At 39.4% G+C, this 18576-nt stretch overlaps 1 protein-coding gene across 4 annotated transcripts in view; it reads right to left on the bottom strand.

Annotated features, from left to right (window-relative positions):
- The window catches only part of AASS (aminoadipate-semialdehyde synthase), a 68283-nt gene that overhangs the window by 49069 nt on the left and 638 nt on the right, over positions 1–18576 (bottom strand). For 2 of the 4 annotated variants that reach the window (XM_014549919.1, XM_014549917.1), the window contains exons 2-5: positions 17950–17959; positions 10076–10300; positions 5684–5860; positions 2450–2534 (exon numbers count right to left, since the gene is read on the bottom strand). In XM_014549919.1, coding sequence (XP_014405405.1) covers positions 2450–2534; positions 5684–5860; positions 10076–10285 — 472 coding nt within the window. In that variant the 5' untranslated portion in view covers positions 10286–10300; positions 17950–17959. Of the gene's footprint in view, positions 1–2449; positions 2535–5683; positions 5861–10075; positions 10304–15254; positions 15376–17949; positions 17960–18576 lie in introns of those variants that run through there. The other 2 variants (XM_005878866.2, XM_014549918.1) reach the window with 2 other exon arrangements.

Here is an 18576-nt window from a genome sequence, read left to right as displayed (position 1 = left end):
AAAAAAAAAAAAAAAAAAAGAACAAATGAAAACGGTCACCATTGACCCCATGACCCCTATTAGCAATTTTAGGGACCTAAATAACCAAACTTAGTGGACACTTCAGATCTTGACGTACTTATCAGAGGTATTTGGCAATGAAGAGCCCCTCTGTCAGAGTCTCTTCCCTCAGTATCCCATACCCATTCCTTGAACATTAGTGTCCTCTGCCTTTGCCTTAAAAATTAATCAGCTAGCTTCAGGATTCTGCCCCGGGCCCTATTCTCTTCAGTCTCTCGTTTTTTCCCTTAGCTAATTTCATCCAGTCCTAAATTCCAAGTACTCTCTGTATACAGATGACAACACATCTGGATCTCTAATACAGATATTTTTATTTCAAGACCTAACCATCCACCTTACGGATTTCTCAGTTTGGATGTCCCCCCAAAAATAAAAACTCAGCGTGCCTGTAGCAAAGTCCTCAGCACCCATCCTTTTCTTCTTTATTGGAACATACTTTTCCTGTCCTACAAAATGTTCTTTTATCTTTTTTTCTGAAATCAACTTTTAAATGGATAATTTATACACAATAAAACACAGCCACAGATGTATCCACCCACATTACCACTAACATAATCAAGATAAGAATATTTCCATCACCCCAGTCAATCCTCCCCAACCCTTAGCCGAAAACAACTACTGATCTATTTCTGTCTGTATAGATTAGTTCCTTCTACAGTTTCATATAAATGTATGAAGTACATATTTTGTGTGTGTCAGCTTTCACTCAGCTGAATGTTTTTGAGATCCATACACACTTTGGGTGTATCGGCAGTTTGCTTCTCTCTATTGCTGAGTTTTCCATTTTATTTATTTATCCATTCCTGTGCTGATGGGCATTTGGACTGTAGCCTATTATGAATGAAGATACTATAAATAAGTCTCTACAAAAAATAATTCATTTCCCTTAAGTGTTTATGTATGGTATTTATTTTGTACATTGATATTCAAGTTTTTTATCTCTCCTTGAGTTGGATTTGGTAATTTGTGTCTTTTAAGAATTTGTCTATTTTATTGCCATTCTCAAATTTCTTGGACTATTTATAATATTCTCTTATCCTTTTAATGTTTGTAAGATATATAGTCTGTTCCCTCTTGGGTTCCTAATATTGGTAAATAGTGTCTCCTCTCTTTTTTTAACCAACCTAACTAAAGATTTATCAATTTTATTAATATTTTTTAAAAAGAATCAGCTTTTGATTTCATTGATGTTCTCTATTGTTTTCCTGCTTTGATTTCATTGATTTTTCTCTCTTACCTTTATTATGTCCTTTCTTCTATTTGTTTTTGGTTTCATTTCTTGTTCATTTTCTAACTTCTTAAGATGGAAGTTTAGATCATTAACTTGAGAACTTTCTTCTTTTCTAATAAAAGCATTAAATGCTGTAGATTGCCTTCTAAGCACCACTTTATGCACATCCCAAAAATGTTGGCATGCTGTTTTTAAACTTTTATTCAATTACAAATATTTTCTAATTTGTCCTGTGATTTCTTCTTGACTCTTGAATAGGTTATCCAATAATACATCATTTCTTTTTCAAGTATTTGGAAAATTTCTAGTTTACTTTCAATTATAATTTCTTTTTTAATTTATTTTTATTTTTTAAATTTTATTTTATTGTTTAAAGTATTACAAATAGTAGTACATATGTCTCCTTTTTTTCCCCCATTGCAATTATAATTTCTAAGTCAGTTTTATTATAGAGCACATACTCCATGATTTCAAATCTTTTAAATTAATTAAGAATTGTTTTGTGGACCATCTGGGTGAATGTTCCACGTGACTTGGAAAGAATACGTATTGTGCATATTGAGAAGTGCTCAATGACTGTCACTTTTATCAGGGAGGATGGTAGTGTGTTAGTATCCTATGTCCCTACAAATTTCTGTCTACTTGTTCTGACGATAACAGACCTTCAGGTAGTCTAATATGATACAGTTATATCACATGGTGTTTCTTGACTAAACAAGGTTCAAAGTAATAACTGAAAAATCAAGTAGAGTTTTTACCCAAACTCCAGCTTCTATCCCTTCTAGATTTCTCCTTTGTTGCTCCTGCCCCGTACCTTTTTCCTCTTTGTCCCTTTCTTCTACTCCCCAAGTTCTCATCACCAAACTGACCTCTCAGTCTAGTCTTCCAAACAGAACTACTGAGAAAGTCAGAGCCTATCTACAGTTGCTTTCCTTCTCCCTGCCCTCTTTTTCTTTCTAATTTTTATAGTAAACATATTTTCATGATTTCCTTTGTTATTCTAGACCCCTGATAGTCATCACCCTCAGATGCACCCTCATGTTTATTTTTATTGGTGAAAATGGACATTTCCATCCCTTTTGCCACAAAAAAGAAAAAGCACACACTGTCACTCACAGTCCAATGTAGACACGGTGATGCCAAGGCCCACACACCTACCTGCCACACCGGCCCACTGTCCAAATGCCACGACCCGGATTCCTCTGTGATCCACCATTTTCTCATAATCAATAAGTCGGATTTCCTGACGAAAGAATAAAAGATTTCTCAACCAGACCCACCAAGCTTAATTTCAATGAGTAGAGCACATATATGAGAAAGTCAGTGTTTCACATTTTTTCCTCTTATAAAATATATCTTGACTGGCCAACGTAAGTTACCCTAAGGGGCATCCTGAAACATTTAGAAAATATCATGGGTCACAAGCCAAAGACAGGTTTATGATTAGAGATGAAAAAAAAATGGTCCTAGACAGGTGCTAAATGCAAATAATAAAGTCATTATTTCTTTTAAATTTTATCCCAGCAGCAACTACAAATATACCTACAACCCCATGTCTCCTCACATTCTTCCTTCTGGTCTCAAAGAAAGCAAGCCCCTCCTGAAACTAAGCCCTGTGAGCTAGATCCCAGCTTTCTCCATGTCCTCCAACACCGTTACTCTTGAGCTTTTTCTCTGTCCTGCATTATTCCTCTCTGCACAGCTCCTTCCCCTCAGCCATTCTAAGTGACACTCACCCAGGTCCCTTCTACCTTAAAAATAATAACACCGCCCTAGCCCATTTGGCTCAGTGAATAGTGTCAGCTGCAAACTGAAAGGTCCCAGGTTCAATTCCAGTCAAAGGCACATGCACGGGTTGTGGGCTCGATCCCCAGTGAGGGGGCTTGCAGGAGGCAGCCAGTCAATGATTCTTTCTCATCATGGATGCTTCTATCTCTCTCTCCCTCTTCCTTCCTCTCTGAAATCAATAAAAATATATTTTAAAAAATAATAATAAACACCACTCCCTCTCAAGTCTATATGCTCAAATATCTCATTCCTTCTCTCTCCCTCCCTCCCTGTTTCTCTTTCTTACTCTATCTCAGTCTCTCTTCTTCTCTCTCCTCTTTTTTTCTCTCTCTATCCCTTCACAAGTAAGTTTCATTTAAAAAGTAGCACAGTCTGCCTGCCTTTTAGTTCCTTGCTTCCACTAAAACCAGCCTTCCTCTTTCCTTGGGAATCTCCCCTCTCTTGGGAATGTCTAATTAACTCGTGGTTAAAAGCTACTGACATGTTGTAATTATGCAATGTTTTAAACAGTCCTTTGATTTCCTCAAAGATCAGATGATTTTACCATATGCATGAATGTAAGAATGTTTACTGTTTATCCAACTCCAAGTAATTGGTTACAAACTGCTGCCAAAAAGCAGCCCTGCTGGGTCTGTTTTATTAATTGACTTGTAATGAATGAAAGTTCATATAACAACAACCAAAATGTTTCTAAAGTACTTTTTAAAGGAGTTTATCTGCTTAAGGTGAAACATTCTTCTTATAATATTACTTCAATTAATTACTTTCTGAATTTGTTCTTCAGAAACACTGCAAATTAACTGCAGCCTGGGTCTAGCCTATTTCAAATGACTAAGAATGTGTTCTAGCCCGGCCGGCATAGCTCAGTGGTTGAGCATCAACCTATGAGCCAGGAAGTCATGGTTTGATTCCAGGTCAGGGCACATACCCTGGTTGTGGGCTTGATCCCCAGTTGGGGGCATGCAGGAGGCAGCCGAAGTAATTCTCTCTCATCATTTATGTTTCTATCTCTCTTTCCCTCTCCCTTCCTTTCTGAAATCAATAAAAATATATATTTTTTAAAGAGAATGTGTTCTATCACCTATATAAAACACTTCCACTGCTTTTACTGTTTGCAAACTCTCCTGTCCTCTGCCTATTCTCAGGTTCTAGTCTAGTTTCTAATGCTCTAACATCCTTACCCCAGGACTTTGGAAAATTTCTAGTTGTCTCTCTATTATAATAGACCTCAGGCTTCTCTAGCTACACTCATTCCCTATGCTCATCCACTCTCGTGGCTTTAGATACTATCTAGTCTCTGACAACCACAAAATGTGTGTCAGAAGGAGCTGCCCTCCTGAGCTACAAATTCATATCCAACGGCCCACACAGCATCTCCTTTTAAAAGTCTAATGGACAAATTAAACTCGACAGGCCCTAAACCCAACTCCCGATCCTCCATCCAAGCCTGCTCCTCTTACAGTAGCATCATCTCAATTTATGGCAACTCCTTTAAAATCTTGGAGTCATCACTGTCTCCTCTCTTTCTCTCATATTCCACATTCATTTCATTAGGGAATCCTTTGGAATCAGACCTCTAAAGTACTTGTATTTGTCCATGCATCACAAACTCCACCACCCTCATACAAGCCCCCATCACTTGTAGCCTAGCGTCTAGACTGGTCTAGACTTACAATCTTCTTATCAGCTTTGCTCTCTCCCATTTCCACAACGCAGGAAGAATAAGCCTCTTAGAACATCAAGATTTATTCTCATCTTTCACTCAAAAGACCAGCAGGCCTTGGCGTTACTATTCTCTCTGCTTGGAAGACACCCAGATGAACAGTTTGGTCCTTCATCTCCTTCAAATTTTTGCTCAGTGAGGCTCTCCCTGATAACCCTATTTAAACTAGCATTGTCCCTTTCCCCAGTGCCCAGCACTCCTTTTCTCCTCCTATAGTCTATGTATCTCCATTACACATATCACCAAGTGACCTATGAGAGGTTATTTATTTATTATCTGTCTCCTCCCACTATATAAGCTCTATGTCAGACACACTATAGGCACTCAGCAAATATTTGTGGAATGAATACTCTGTATTTTAAGTAGCTGCTAGTCATTCCAATAGTATGTATATCTCCAAAATGCTTTTCTCCCCTTTTAATGTTAATGAAGGTAAAAACAGTCTACACTCCAGTTCTGGCACTACGGAGCTGTGCAACCTCAGTCAAGTCACTTCACCTTTCTGGGCTCCATCTGAAAAATGAGGATGATGGATTATATGATTCCTGAGGTTCTTTTCAGCTCAAACATTCTACTTGCTAATATCTGACCACGTGGCCTTATAAACTGGGGATCATTTTGGGAGAACGCTTCTCTCATTCCTTCCATTTCAGAATACAAATGGAATAAAAGATGTTTGTTTTCTCTTATAACAAACTCCAAACTCGTGCCGCAGAGGAGCCTTAAGAACAGCAGAGCTATTCGAGCACTAACTCATAGATCACCTTTCCTACAGAGGTGAATAACAAGATGTATTTCCTACATGCTAAAAAAAAACTAAAACTCTGCTTGATAATTGAAAGTAATTTCTATGACATTTATGAGTGTTGGTTACCAATTACCTGGTTTAGAATCTCATCCAATAGGCCCATATTGGCCTCCTGGGCCTTAATTGTGTGGGAGAAGAATGCGTAGGTCTTCTTGGGCATTAACTTATCCTCTGGGGGTCTTTTAACTCCCACAATAAGACAAGCTTCAGAAATATCCTCCTGAAGAATGCCGCCAGCTTTGACATATTCCTGGGAATGCAATTTTGGTTAAAAGTTATTCCCCTGATTTGTTGTATTCATGTTTTCTTTCATAACGAAGTATAGCAATTAAAGGCACAACCTTTTGAAGGAGTACAATCTGTATGAATAAGAGCAAATAATAGAATAACTACTAATATTTTTACTTGCTGGCTAAAGATCAATTTAACGTGTTTGACTTTTATAGCAAAAATTTAGAAAATTCAGCACATACTCCTATTTTAAGAACAGTTAATAGTTTGATCATAACCACTAGCACATGTGATTTACATATCATTGTGAAATATATCTTTTATACCAACAATGCACTGTAATATTAAATGCTAAGGACTAATTTATTACTCAGATTCATCTTTTTTTAAAGGAAGACATATCTGCAATATTTACTTTTCTGTGTTTTATTACTATTTATTACTGCCCTACTCTATACAGCAGACTGTGTTAGAGATAAGATGATAAGACACAAAGAAAGCCAGGTAAATCCCTCCTGTAAAGGAGTCCACAAAATACAGTAAGAAAGAAGTCAGGCCTGGCTGGTGTGGCTCAGTGGTTGAGCATCAACCTATGAACCAAGAGGTCATGGTTCAAGTCCCAGTCAGGGCACATGCCTGGGTGGCGGGCTCAATCTCAGTAGGGGGCATGCAGGAAGCAGCCGATCAATGATTTTCTCCGATCATTGATGTTTATATCTTTCTCCCTCTCCCTTCCTCCCTGAAATCAATGAAAATGTATTTTTTTTTTTAAAAAGAAGTCAGGAGCACAGTAAATGAGGCTGAATTCAAAATAACATTATGACCTGCAGAATCTAAGTGATTATTAGTTTAATCAATACTGAGATAATTCCTAGGTGAGATGGTGAAGGAAGTAGAAAATTTTAAATTAATCTAAAAGGCTGGGCAGGATTTGAAGAGGTGGCAGTATCAGTAAGAGGCCTTTTAAAGGAATAGATATAAATATGGAGGCAGGAAAGTAAAGATGTTTAGGGCATAAAGGGTAAATCAATTTGGAAAAGTAGACTAAATATTATCATGGTAAAGATGCACTTTATTGTATAAAATAAAATAATCATCAACATTTATTAATAAGTTACTATGTGCTTTGCCAAGTACTTTGCATGGATCATTCTATTTAATTCTCACAAAGCTCCATGAGGTAGGTATAATTATCATCCCCATTTTATCAATGGGAAACCTGAGACTTGAACACGTAACTGAGATTGGACAGCTGGTACATGGAGGCAATAGAGTCTATTGAATAGACAGTCATTTCAGAGTTTTAAATAAGGTGTAGCATAATTGAAGCAGAATTAAAAGAGTATCAAAGATGGCCACTGAATAAAATGAAGATAAATCCACTTAGCAATCTACTTCAAAAGAAAGTAAAAATGGATAGAAGAGATAGTACAATAATGAATATATGTTTCATACCTAGTTTCTTTGAAAACAGTCTATTTGCCCAGTGATAGCAGACTGGTTAAAGAAATCACAACAAACCATGGAGTAATCACAACGGAGTAATTCCTATACCACCATGAACTAACCTGGAGGATCTCCAGGATATGTTGTTAACTAAACAAAGCAAGGTGCAAGAGGAGATATATATATATTACACAACCTTCTGTATCAGAGTGAAGGGGAAATAAGAACATGTACACACACACACTCATATGCTTATTTTTGCAAAAAGAAAGATAAGAATAATAGGTCAGAAACTAAGGAAAATAGCAGCCTACAGGGTGGGTGAGAATAGACGTCGGAAGATTAAGATCACAGCAAGACTTTTCTGCATTACCACTTTTTTACATAGTTTTAATCTTTGAAACTCATAAATGTTTAAGTTATTTGAAAAATAAAATTAAATCAAAAGGATATAAAAGCAAACATAAGATGTAAAAGGATAAAAAAAAATTAATCCAACTGGATATCACATGGACAATGTAACCATACAGAAAAAAGAATTCAAGTAACTTTTAAACATAGCATTCCGAATATTCCTTGTGAGATCTATTATAAAGAAAAAAGTCAAAGCAATATTAAAGTCCATTTAATATTTTTGAGATCTGATTGGCATACAACATTATGTTAGTTTCAAGTGTACAACATAGTGATTCAATATTTGTATATATTGCAAAATGGTCACCATACTAAGTCTAGTTAACATCTGTCCAGACATAGTTACAGAATTTTTTTTTTGTGATGAGAACTATAAAGGTCTATTCTCTTAGCATTAGCAGGTTTATTGTTAACTGTAATATTTGCATTGTGATTCCAAAATTATTTTATGTATATTTTGGGGTAGAGCAAAAATGTGCATTCATGTTATAAGAAATTTAAATTTTCACTGCTAGGGAAACAAATGCAAATATACAATTTTAAAGGTAAGAAATACCTGCAATGTTAAATTTTGGAAATATCAGTGTTAGCTCATGATTAAATTATATACAATTAATATAGACAGTTATTACATACAATTAATTATATATATTATATATTTTTTTTCTGTGTGTCTGTGTGTGTATGCGTGTGTGTATTTCTTTGCTCTGTCACTGAAAGGGCTAAGAGCAACAATATCTCAGTAACATAAGCACACCTAACACCAGATACTAGATCTTGGTTTCTATAAACTAAAAAAAAAATCAGGATTTCTTGATGTAATGGCTGATTCCAGCAGTGGGGCAGAAAAAACACAAAGTGAGGCTAGGACAATTTGCTGTTTAAGGCAACCAGAAAGTTCAGAGATAAAAGGATTCATGTACAAATGACATAAAAGCAACAAACAATCCAGTAAAAAACTGGCAAAGGATCTGAATACACTTCTCTAAAGAGGATATACAGATATACAGATGGCAATAGACATATGAAAAAAATGCTCAATGTCACTAATCATCAGAGAGATGCAAAAACTACAATGAGGTATCCCCTCTCACCTGTCAGAATGGCTATCATCAATAAATCAACAAACAGCCCTGACCGGTTTGGCTCACTGGATAGAGCGTCAGCCAGTGGACTGAAAGGTCCCAGGTTCAATTCCAGTTATGGGCGTGATCCTCAGTATGGGATGTGCAGAAGGCAGCCAATCAATGATTCTCTCTCATCACTGATGTTTCTCTCTCTCTCTTCCGCTCTGAAATCAGAAAAAAAATAAAAATAAATAAATAAACAAACAACAAGCACTAGTGAGGATGTGGAGAAAAGGGAACTCTCCTGCACTGTTAGTGGGAAGGCAGACTGAGTTTCCTCAAAAAATTGAAAATGGAACTGACATTTGACCCAGAGATTCCACTTCTGGGAATATATCTGAAGAAACCTGAAGCACTGATTCAAAAGAATATATGCACCCCTATGTTCACTGCATTGTTATTTACAATAGCCAAGATTTGGAAGCAGCCCAAGTGCCCATCAGCAGATGAGTGGATAAAAAAAGCTATGGCACATTTACACAATGGAACACTACTAGGCTGTAAAAAAGAAGGAAAGCTTACCTTTTGCAACAGCATGGATGGACCTGAAGAGTATTAAGCTAAGTGAATAAGCCAGTCAGAGAAAGACAAGTACCACATGATTTCACTTATATGTGGAATCTAATGAACAAAATAAACTGACAAAATAGAAACAGACTCAGATACAGAGAACAGACTGACAGCTGTCAGAAGGGAGTGGTGAAAAAGGCGAAGGGATTAAACAAAACCAAAATTCACAGACACAGGCAACAGTATGGTAATTACCAGAAGGAAAAGGGGGGGTCGATGGGGAGGTAGAAGAGAGAAAAGGGGCGATAGATGGTGACAAAGGGAGACTTGCCTTTGGTCGGTAAACAGACAAGACAATATACAGATGATGAAATGCAGAACTGTACACCTGAAACCTATATAATTGTATTAATCAATGTCACTCCAATAAATTCAATTAAAACATTTTAAAAACCTTGAAAAAATAGAAAGGTCAAAAATGTTTTTATAAATTAAAGCAATCTCTTTACCCCTCAGCTGGAGAAAGCATAAAATGGAATGAAAAGAATTTTTATTGGTTGAATTCTGGACTGAGGTAAGGATTCTAACTGTCCATCTCATGATAACACAAGTAAAGAAATATTGCCATGTGGTGTTCAATATCTTTGAGTCACATTTTCTTTTCACTCGGGTGCTCCCTCATTTCCATTGACAGGGTCATGTTATTCTCACATATTTAAGACATTGGAAATATTTACCTCATCGTGAATGGCTCGCCGGTTGGAGGGCTGGATTAAGACCTTGTATCCCAGGTTGGTGATCCCTTTGATGTGCCGGGGAGCCAGCGGCGCCCTCCTCTCCCAGGCGTTCACATCCTCCCGCCGCAGGGCCATCACGGGCTTGTGGTGAAGCCCCCTGCGGAGGCTGAGCCCCAGCCGGCCCAGCCTGGTGCTACACGTGCGCAGCATCTCGAAGCCTGGTGACTGCAAAGACATCGTAAGAGCGCGGGACAACAAAAGGCAGGCGGGCTCACAGGTCAGTTCTGGTCTCCTAAGAAATCTGCTGTGAAAGCCAACCAGCTCAGATGGTAGCAGATACAAGATAGAGAAAACAGGAGAAGAAACCTGGATGGTATAGTGTTCCTTTACCCAGACGCAAATTGCCACAAACGATGTTATTTCTTTCCAAAAATAAAAAAAGTACAGAGCGCCCTGGCCAGGTGGCTCAGTTGGCTGGAAGGCCATCCGTGCACCAAAAGGTTTCGGGTTTGATCCCCCATCAGGGCACATACCTAGGTTGCAGGTTCCATCCCACATCCGGGTGTGTACAGGAGGCAACCAACGGATGTTTCTCTATCACATCTCTCTCTCTTTCTCTCTCTTTCTCAAAATCAATAAAAACATATCCTTGGGTGAGGATTAAAAAGTACAGAGCAATGTATGGGACACTAACCCATATCTGGGAAGCTGAAGTTGATTTTTAAACATATGTTTTTATCAAACAACTATTCAGCACAAAAGTTTTAAGCACGTTAACCTGCAATGCAAATATAGGAAGATTTGAGAGCATAAGTTGGAATTCTTTAATCATGTCCAAGATTCTTGGTGATCTAGCTCCAACGTGTTTCAAGTTTCATCTCTGACCACTTTCTAGCAAGTATTGCTCAGTGTTGGGCTGCCTGTTCCTCAGTGAACTGCTTTTCACTTTCACTGGTTGGTGATGAGATACGCACAGAAAGAGAAAGTTAGCACTTAGAGACCTTGGTATCACATGATCACTTGTCTAGGAATTCACTGTTACTGAATTTTATAAAAGGATTAGTCCCAGGCACATTGGACATTTAAGAAAACAAAACAAACACACATGTTCGTCCACCGCACGTGTTAGTTTAAGAAGCAGAGCCCTGAACGCAAATACATGGACTACATGATTTCACACCTCCCAGAAATGTTCTACCAATTACTACTAGCATTTAGCCAAAGTGGTACGGAATACCTTTCTGTTACATTAGACGGCAACCTCTAAATCAGACCCACCACGCAGAAGGGAAATGTTTATCCAAACCTGGGGGCATACAAATACTTGCAACTCACAGCACCACAGACCAAAGAACAAAGGGACCAGCAAGGAGCCCCTCTAAGACGGCTTAGGGAGGGAGAGGGCATGAACAGAAAGGGCTGCCCACAGCAAGTGAGCACGCAGATGCTTAGGGCACACATCGATGATCAACAGCATCTCAGGAAAAGACTGTTGGGTATTCTCTCTAAATTGTGGTTTATTTAACATACTTTTGTTTTTAAAAGAGACAACACTGAGCCCAAACCCAAGCCAAAGCACATAGCATTTATTCTCTCCCAAAACGGAGGAAAAAACGGCAGCACCCCATGAAACTTGAATCCCTATGTTCTCCAATAAAACCCACTCCAAAGACATGCAATTCTTTTGAACACACAGGTAAGCCCAGAAATGGCCCCATCGTCCCAGCAGGAGCTGTATTTCATATTCCACAGGTGGTGGAGGGACGCCACATCCTCTGTTCTTTGCAGCAATTCTTGGCGTTAACATGAGGGAATACTTTCAGATAATATAGCCCCTCTCTCCCCTCAACCTGATTCATAACCACAGCCTCCCCTCCCTCGGCGACCATCCCTCTTCCTCCCCCCTCCTCCTCTGTCTGGGGTGGGGATGTGATAGGAGAGACACAGACACAAGCATGTCATAGATTTTGGCGAAGGCAGGCTTTCCATGGGGGACAGGAACAGAAGCAGCAGCCTGTGAGCCTCTGGAGTTTATTTGGGAAGTTGCTTTCACTTTCCCTTTTTGTAGGCAATTCTCAAATCACAAGTCCCGGAACTTTGTTTTCAAACAAATGCTAACAATGGTTACCACTGACTGGACATAATATGCCAAGCACCAGGCTGAGCACCTTACAGATAGTATTTTATTGTCTCCTTGCAAAAAGTCTTATTAAGTAGATACTGTTGTTACCCCGTTTTACAGGTGAAGAAACTGACCCAGAGTCTCAGTAGAACTGACGCTTCCAAGCAGAAGCGGGATTCCTCGGTTACTAGTTAACACTCGGGATTTTCTCTTCTTTGCTGAATGAAGCCTGCAGATCCACACCATGCAGGTCTGACATGGGTTGTTACTGCTGCCAGCTCGGTTCAGAAGTAGATCAGATCCATATGGCATCGGCTTTAACAGTTCTTAGTTGAATGATCAATTCTGCCCCAAGCATGGGCTGCCTCTACCCACCCCTTTCCCATGTGCCGCCAAACCCCCTTCCTGAGTCCCTGCCAAGATACGGTCCAGTTCTCTGGGAGCTTAGGGAAACATTCGTGCAGGCATTACTGCATTACTAACTGCCTGAACCTGAAACGTGGTGTCAGCCTGGAACTCTCCGGGCCCACCATTCATTTCATTGTAAGGTTATCCTGAACTATCTGGCAGTGAAGATTTCTCCATTGCTTTTAGGCGAGGCACGGCAGGTGTCTGGTATTTCATGGAAATGCCCAGGTTGGCTGTTCCGGGTGTCCCTGTCCTGGAATTTGTGGTGTTGTGTTTTTTTCCTGAGGAGATCGGGAAGTAAACAACTTGTGTATTTCTGGCAATGCCTCCCGTGAAACAAAGCAGGAAAGCCCCTGGCTTACCGCTGGCGCTGGCCAGGTCACTTTACGGTGACAGGTGCTGACAACAGCCTGTAGCATGAGCAAAGAGGATGTGGACAAGCAAGAGGAGAAGAAAAAGAAAGATCTGGGGAGAATAAGGAGGAGCAAGAGGAGAAGAGGGCTAGGGGGAGAAAGAGAAGTGTCACCCAGTCAGGGGAGGGGAACAAGACCCTCCCCTGACAATTGCTAAAGTCTTCCCTTCAACACAGGAAGGGCTAATGTTTCAACAGCATAAAAATGACATTTAAAAGATTCTATCCTATGTTTTTGTAAGACAAGGAGAGCACTAAGGTACACATTTCACTTCCCCAGGATTGATTGGGAATTTGAAATGACTCTGAATGTCGTGGGAGTGCTCTACTGAACTAAATGCTCAGACATGCGCAGAGACGGGGGACAGTCAGTGGATGGGCTCTAGCAATAGGACATAGTATGTGATATCGCAGCACCTCTCTTTCCATCTCTCAATGGGGGGGAAGAAAAGAATTTCTTTCAACTTACAAATTATCAGTCTTTACAATGTACACATGAGAATCAGGGGAAGGAGAACATGCTTATAGGTTCTTGGTATTTCTATCCTTTTCGAGAGAAATGAAAAGGAAAATGGGGATTAAAAATAGAAATAGACAGATGATGATAGATAGATAGATAGATGATAGATAGATAGATAGGGCATGGCACTCCATACATATACCACAATTCTCTTTCAGTGACCATGATATAAACTGTGGTGATTAAGTATATCATCCCCCCAAATCACATGAAGGAAACAAAGAAAATTTTGTGAGATGTATTTATAAAAGATTCTGTCTGAGGAAAAGCCATGTTCACAGGCAGAGGAACTGATACATATTTGGGAAGGTCCTTTCAAATGATGAGCAGACTGGTCTTTGTACAATTACATATATTAATATAGTAGTAGCTGATCATTTGGATATTTAAATAAAAATATTATAAAAGCCCAAAATTTTCTTGATGGAGTTAGATTTTGCCCATTGATTATAGAAGAGGGGTTTTGATTTCTTTCTTTAATTCAAAAAAATCTGGTGGGCCCCTAAGATGTGCATAGCATGATGTTAGGTACTTCTAAAGAAGCAGAAATTCCATTTCTGCCCATTTTCATGGGATCCAACAGGAGCAGGGGGAGACAATTTCATTTAATTAGATGGTCCCCATTAAAATCTAATGGTGAGCCCTGGCTGGTGTGGCTCAGTTGGTTAGAGCATTGTCCTATACACTAAAAGGTGTCAGGTTCGATTCCCAGTCAGGGCACATGTGGGACGCAGCTCATTGATGTTTCTCATCTCTCTCTCCCCCACCTCTCTCTCTCAGATGAATTTCTAAAAAAATTTAAAAATCTGATAGTGAAGTATCAATTACTGATTCTAACTGATGAATTATCAATTACTGATTTTAACTGAATATTAGAGTCAGAATGACCCTGAAGGTAGTGAGCCCCATAAAAATCAGGAATTTTCTGTGGTTTATAAAAATCATTTTCCAAGTATCTATGGATGAATCACAATAAAAACAGTCTACTGTTCTGGTAGTCATAACTTTTAAATGTAACTGGATTAACCATTTGTACGCTATAAGCATCTAGAGACGCAAGCAGCAGACCTTTTTAAATTAAATTCAAAATATCATGGCAGTTAGCTGGTTAAGTTACATCTATCTGCTACTGTTTTTAGGTAGTAAGTATGCCAAACAACATTGTATTTGATTTGTGCTGATTTTCATGAGTAAGAGTGGTAGGTAGTTTAATAGAGCTGAGGTCTACATAGAGCTTTTTATTTTTTCATCTAATATTAAAAAATCCTTTAAGTCTCTTCAGTCCTTTTCATAGCATCAACCTAACCAGGAAACTTTTTAAACTCACAAACCACCCACCTAAACCAGAACAATGTGTGAGCTAAATACAAGAACTTAAGTACAAAAAGGGCCTCCTAATTTCTGTTTCCAGTGGGACACATACAAAGTAATACAAATTCCTAATTAACAAATTAACTCCAAACCTCCCATCTCTAGCCCCAGTAGTCAGAGATGTGCTCTTTGTCCTTATGTTTAGATTTTTAAAATAATGCCACCAGTCTATAATGCAATGACTCAAACTCAAACTAAATCACATGGAGAGATTTCTCAATGCCAATTATTTGTTGTACCAATCAGGCACACATCTTGATTAAATATTGAGAGGCTAAGGAATGGAGTAACCTTGAGTTGAACAAAATAAGGAAATGGCTGAGAAATGAAAATGTTTTATACTTACCCTTCCAATTCACTCAAAAACCACAAGTGTCTTTTAAAAACCAGGGTTTCCCGGGAAGCCTTGGTACTGTAGCTAAGGGAAGGCAGCTCCATGACCGTGCGCCTTGGCCCACACTATGTAGTATTTGGTATTCAGACCATAATACTCCTGGAGAGGTCCCAAAAAGTTACAAATTAACAGAACACCTGATGATGGCCTAGCACTAATTCAAATACCTTCCAACCCCAAGGCCTGCTAGAACTAGGCTTGGGCATGCAGCAACACTGTCCTTCCTCCATACCTGTACTTCCTGTTGCACAGCTACATCCTTTAATGCTTCCACATTAAACTCCTTACAGTCGGCCAGAAATTTTAAAAAAAGTAGACTTGGGTGGGCGGACTCTATTAATATTAACTAATCTGGTCTAAGAATACTCCTAAATTCTCAAGCCCATGAACTAGGCATAGTTATCCAAGGATATGAGACCCAAGGTTCTCCTGGTGTCTAGCCCACAGATTTTGTTTCACTGAGATGGAATGCAAAGTTAGTTCTGAATTGGAGACTCATCCAAAATGTCTCTCTGCTTATGTGTCTGTCTCTTTGCTAAACTGTAAATGCTCTGAGGGAATAAACTGTGTTTTATTCATCTTTTGTTACCGGTACATAGGAGATTCAAATGTTTTAAGAGAAAAAAATGAATGAATCAATGACCAAGTTTAAGTGAACATTATAAAGACCTATGCAGCAGAGAAAACAAAGTAGACACACCAAATAGGGACTCATATTCCCCTCCCCACCCCGACTCCCAGCCACAACATTCAACAACAACAAAAAAAGCTATTCTCTGCCAAGGTCTTATAGACCAACAAATGTTATGAAATGCAATATAATATGGTAGGAAAATACAGACCTGGGAGCCGAAACTAATAACTAGTTGTGGGGTTCCTTCTCTTGACCTCAGTTTCCTCTTCCAGACTAATTTATAGTACAAAAGTCCTTTTCAGCTCTCATAGTCTATTAAGGATATTAGTGCCCGGGCACTGTGGATTACAAAATCATTAGAATTTTGGAACATAAATAAACACTCTGACTCAGGGAGATCCAGCTAAAGTATACTAAACAAGGAAGCAAAAACACTAAAAAACTATGGGCGGCAGCCATTCTCCTGTTACCTGCATTAACTAACTGCAGTCACGGGGAGCCCAGAGCTTGCAACAGGAGGGCCACACCTCAAAGGAACACCAACTCCCTGTCCACAGATGGCCTGGGCAACTGGACGCCACTTACTCTGTGACCTCGGTGCATAACAACCTGTCTATATTTTATCTGCAAAATGGAGTCGGGTCTGCTGTGAAGTTTATTTGAACTAATACACAAAGTGCTGAGCACTGCCTTGCATGCTGTAAACACTCCGTAAGTGTTAAAAAATGAAGTCTCTAAGCCTGACCGCTCCTCAAAGATGAGCACAGCGACACCACCAACAGAAGACACTATCTTCCTCTCCTCTTTGTCAGACCTTGTAGGCGAGCATGTCAAACTCGCCCCATGCGGCCCACAACAAATAGAATGGTATGTAAGAAATGTTTTAATAAAGATTTCGTAACTTAATTTTTACAATATCCTGTTATACATAATTATTAATAACAAACTACAACGTTCACTAGTGACTGATGACTATAATCGTGTTGCATTCATTTCCCTTACACACCGGCCCACCATTTCTCTCCACTAATACTAGCAGCGAACATTTTAGCAGCCGATGGCCATGTCATTAGTCTTGGACTGACTTGTTTGGTGTGCGCAACAGGAAATATTTCGCTTCCGGAGAACAAGAAAAATAGGTTTATTTGCATTATGCTTATTAATTTGTGCAGTTATTCAGAGTCTGGTAAGTTAATGTTCAAGCAAAAATATTTTTTATTAAAATGTTCTATATTTTATGTTAACGATGACTTATTTATTTCAGCCCTTTTATTCAGCATGTCTATCACAATAAACCTATGTTTCTATGAAAATTGAAGCTTTTGTTTTTTTGTGGCCCACATAAACTTAAACCTTGTTTATTTGGCCCGTGTTCACCTTTGAGTTTGACATGCTTGCTGTAAGGCCTTCACAATGGCTTCCTGTTAATTCCCTCCCAGTCTTACATCCAAAAAAGGAGCCCAGGAAGCCCTCTTTGCGACGTCACCCTTTAGGCACGGGGCATTTAAGATAAACAACTTACCATTTTGATGCTGCGTTTCATCAAATTTAAGACTTTTTATTATTTCACATTTTAGCATCCCTAAAATAGGAATGCATCTTAAATGATTTCATCTGAGATAAATATGGTGACCATGTTATTGGTTATTTCCCATTCAAAATGCCCAGTGTTTCTGTTATTCCATGAATTTCAGGAATTTGCTGTGGCCTCACCAAGGAAATTTGCCACTGTTTATAGTTTTATTTCTATAAAAAAATACTAAAGACTATTTGCAAAAATGAAAACTTTTTTGTTAAATGGACACTACCTACACTCGAAAGACCACTTCCAAACTCCCAAGCCACGATTGGTTAAGACTTAAATAAAGGTTTCAAGTTAGCTAGGGGGGAAATTTCAATTGTAAATAATTCAAATTAAAGTGCTGATGATGCTGCCACCCATAACAAATGAGACTGATAACAAATACGAATTTCTGGAGAGTGAGAGAGTGACTTAGGCACGTTGGTTTAAACCTCTGTCCTCCTAGCTCACTTTGCAGAAAAGCCACCGGTTTACATCACCAGGTCAGGAAGCCCCGGGCTCGCTAGTCTTTATGGGGAAAGGGTGGGAAAGGAAGTGCAAGTGGCAAAATCAAAATACATGCACACACAGACAATGACATAAAGCGCTGGGAGTCATTTCTTTTTTTAAATAAAGTATGTGAAAGCCACTGCCGGGTCAGCGACCTGTGTACCGCCAGCTACGCCTGCACAATCACAGCTACATCTTCTCCCCGTTCCCATACCCGATGGATGACCCACAATATCAAAACGTGCTCCTCTTTGTTCAGGTTACTGAACTCGCTCTCCTCTCCTCTCTCCAGGCCCCCACCCCACGTCCACTCCCCTAAAATCGGTGCCTGGAAAGCACATCGCTTCTGGAAGTTGTGAGGACACTGGAGCCCAGTTCCCTCAAGCAGGGCAGGCGAACAAACGGCTTCCACCCGCACCCACTCGCCGGGCGGGCGGGCGCCTCACTGGCCCACACAGACCCTGCAAGTCTTGGGGTTTAGGAGGCGCTGAGATCCGAGGCGTCCAACTCCACCCCCACTCCTATCTGTTAGAGTGCAGAACGGAGCCGCAGCTTGCTGGGCCAGCGGG

Source organism: Myotis brandtii, unplaced genomic scaffold (genome assembly GCF_000412655.1).
Source record: "Myotis brandtii unplaced genomic scaffold, ASM41265v1 scaffold575, whole genome shotgun sequence".
Classification (NCBI taxonomy): domain Eukaryota; kingdom Metazoa; phylum Chordata; class Mammalia; order Chiroptera; family Vespertilionidae; genus Myotis; species Myotis brandtii.
This window is presented reverse-complemented; position numbering and strand designations above follow the sequence as displayed.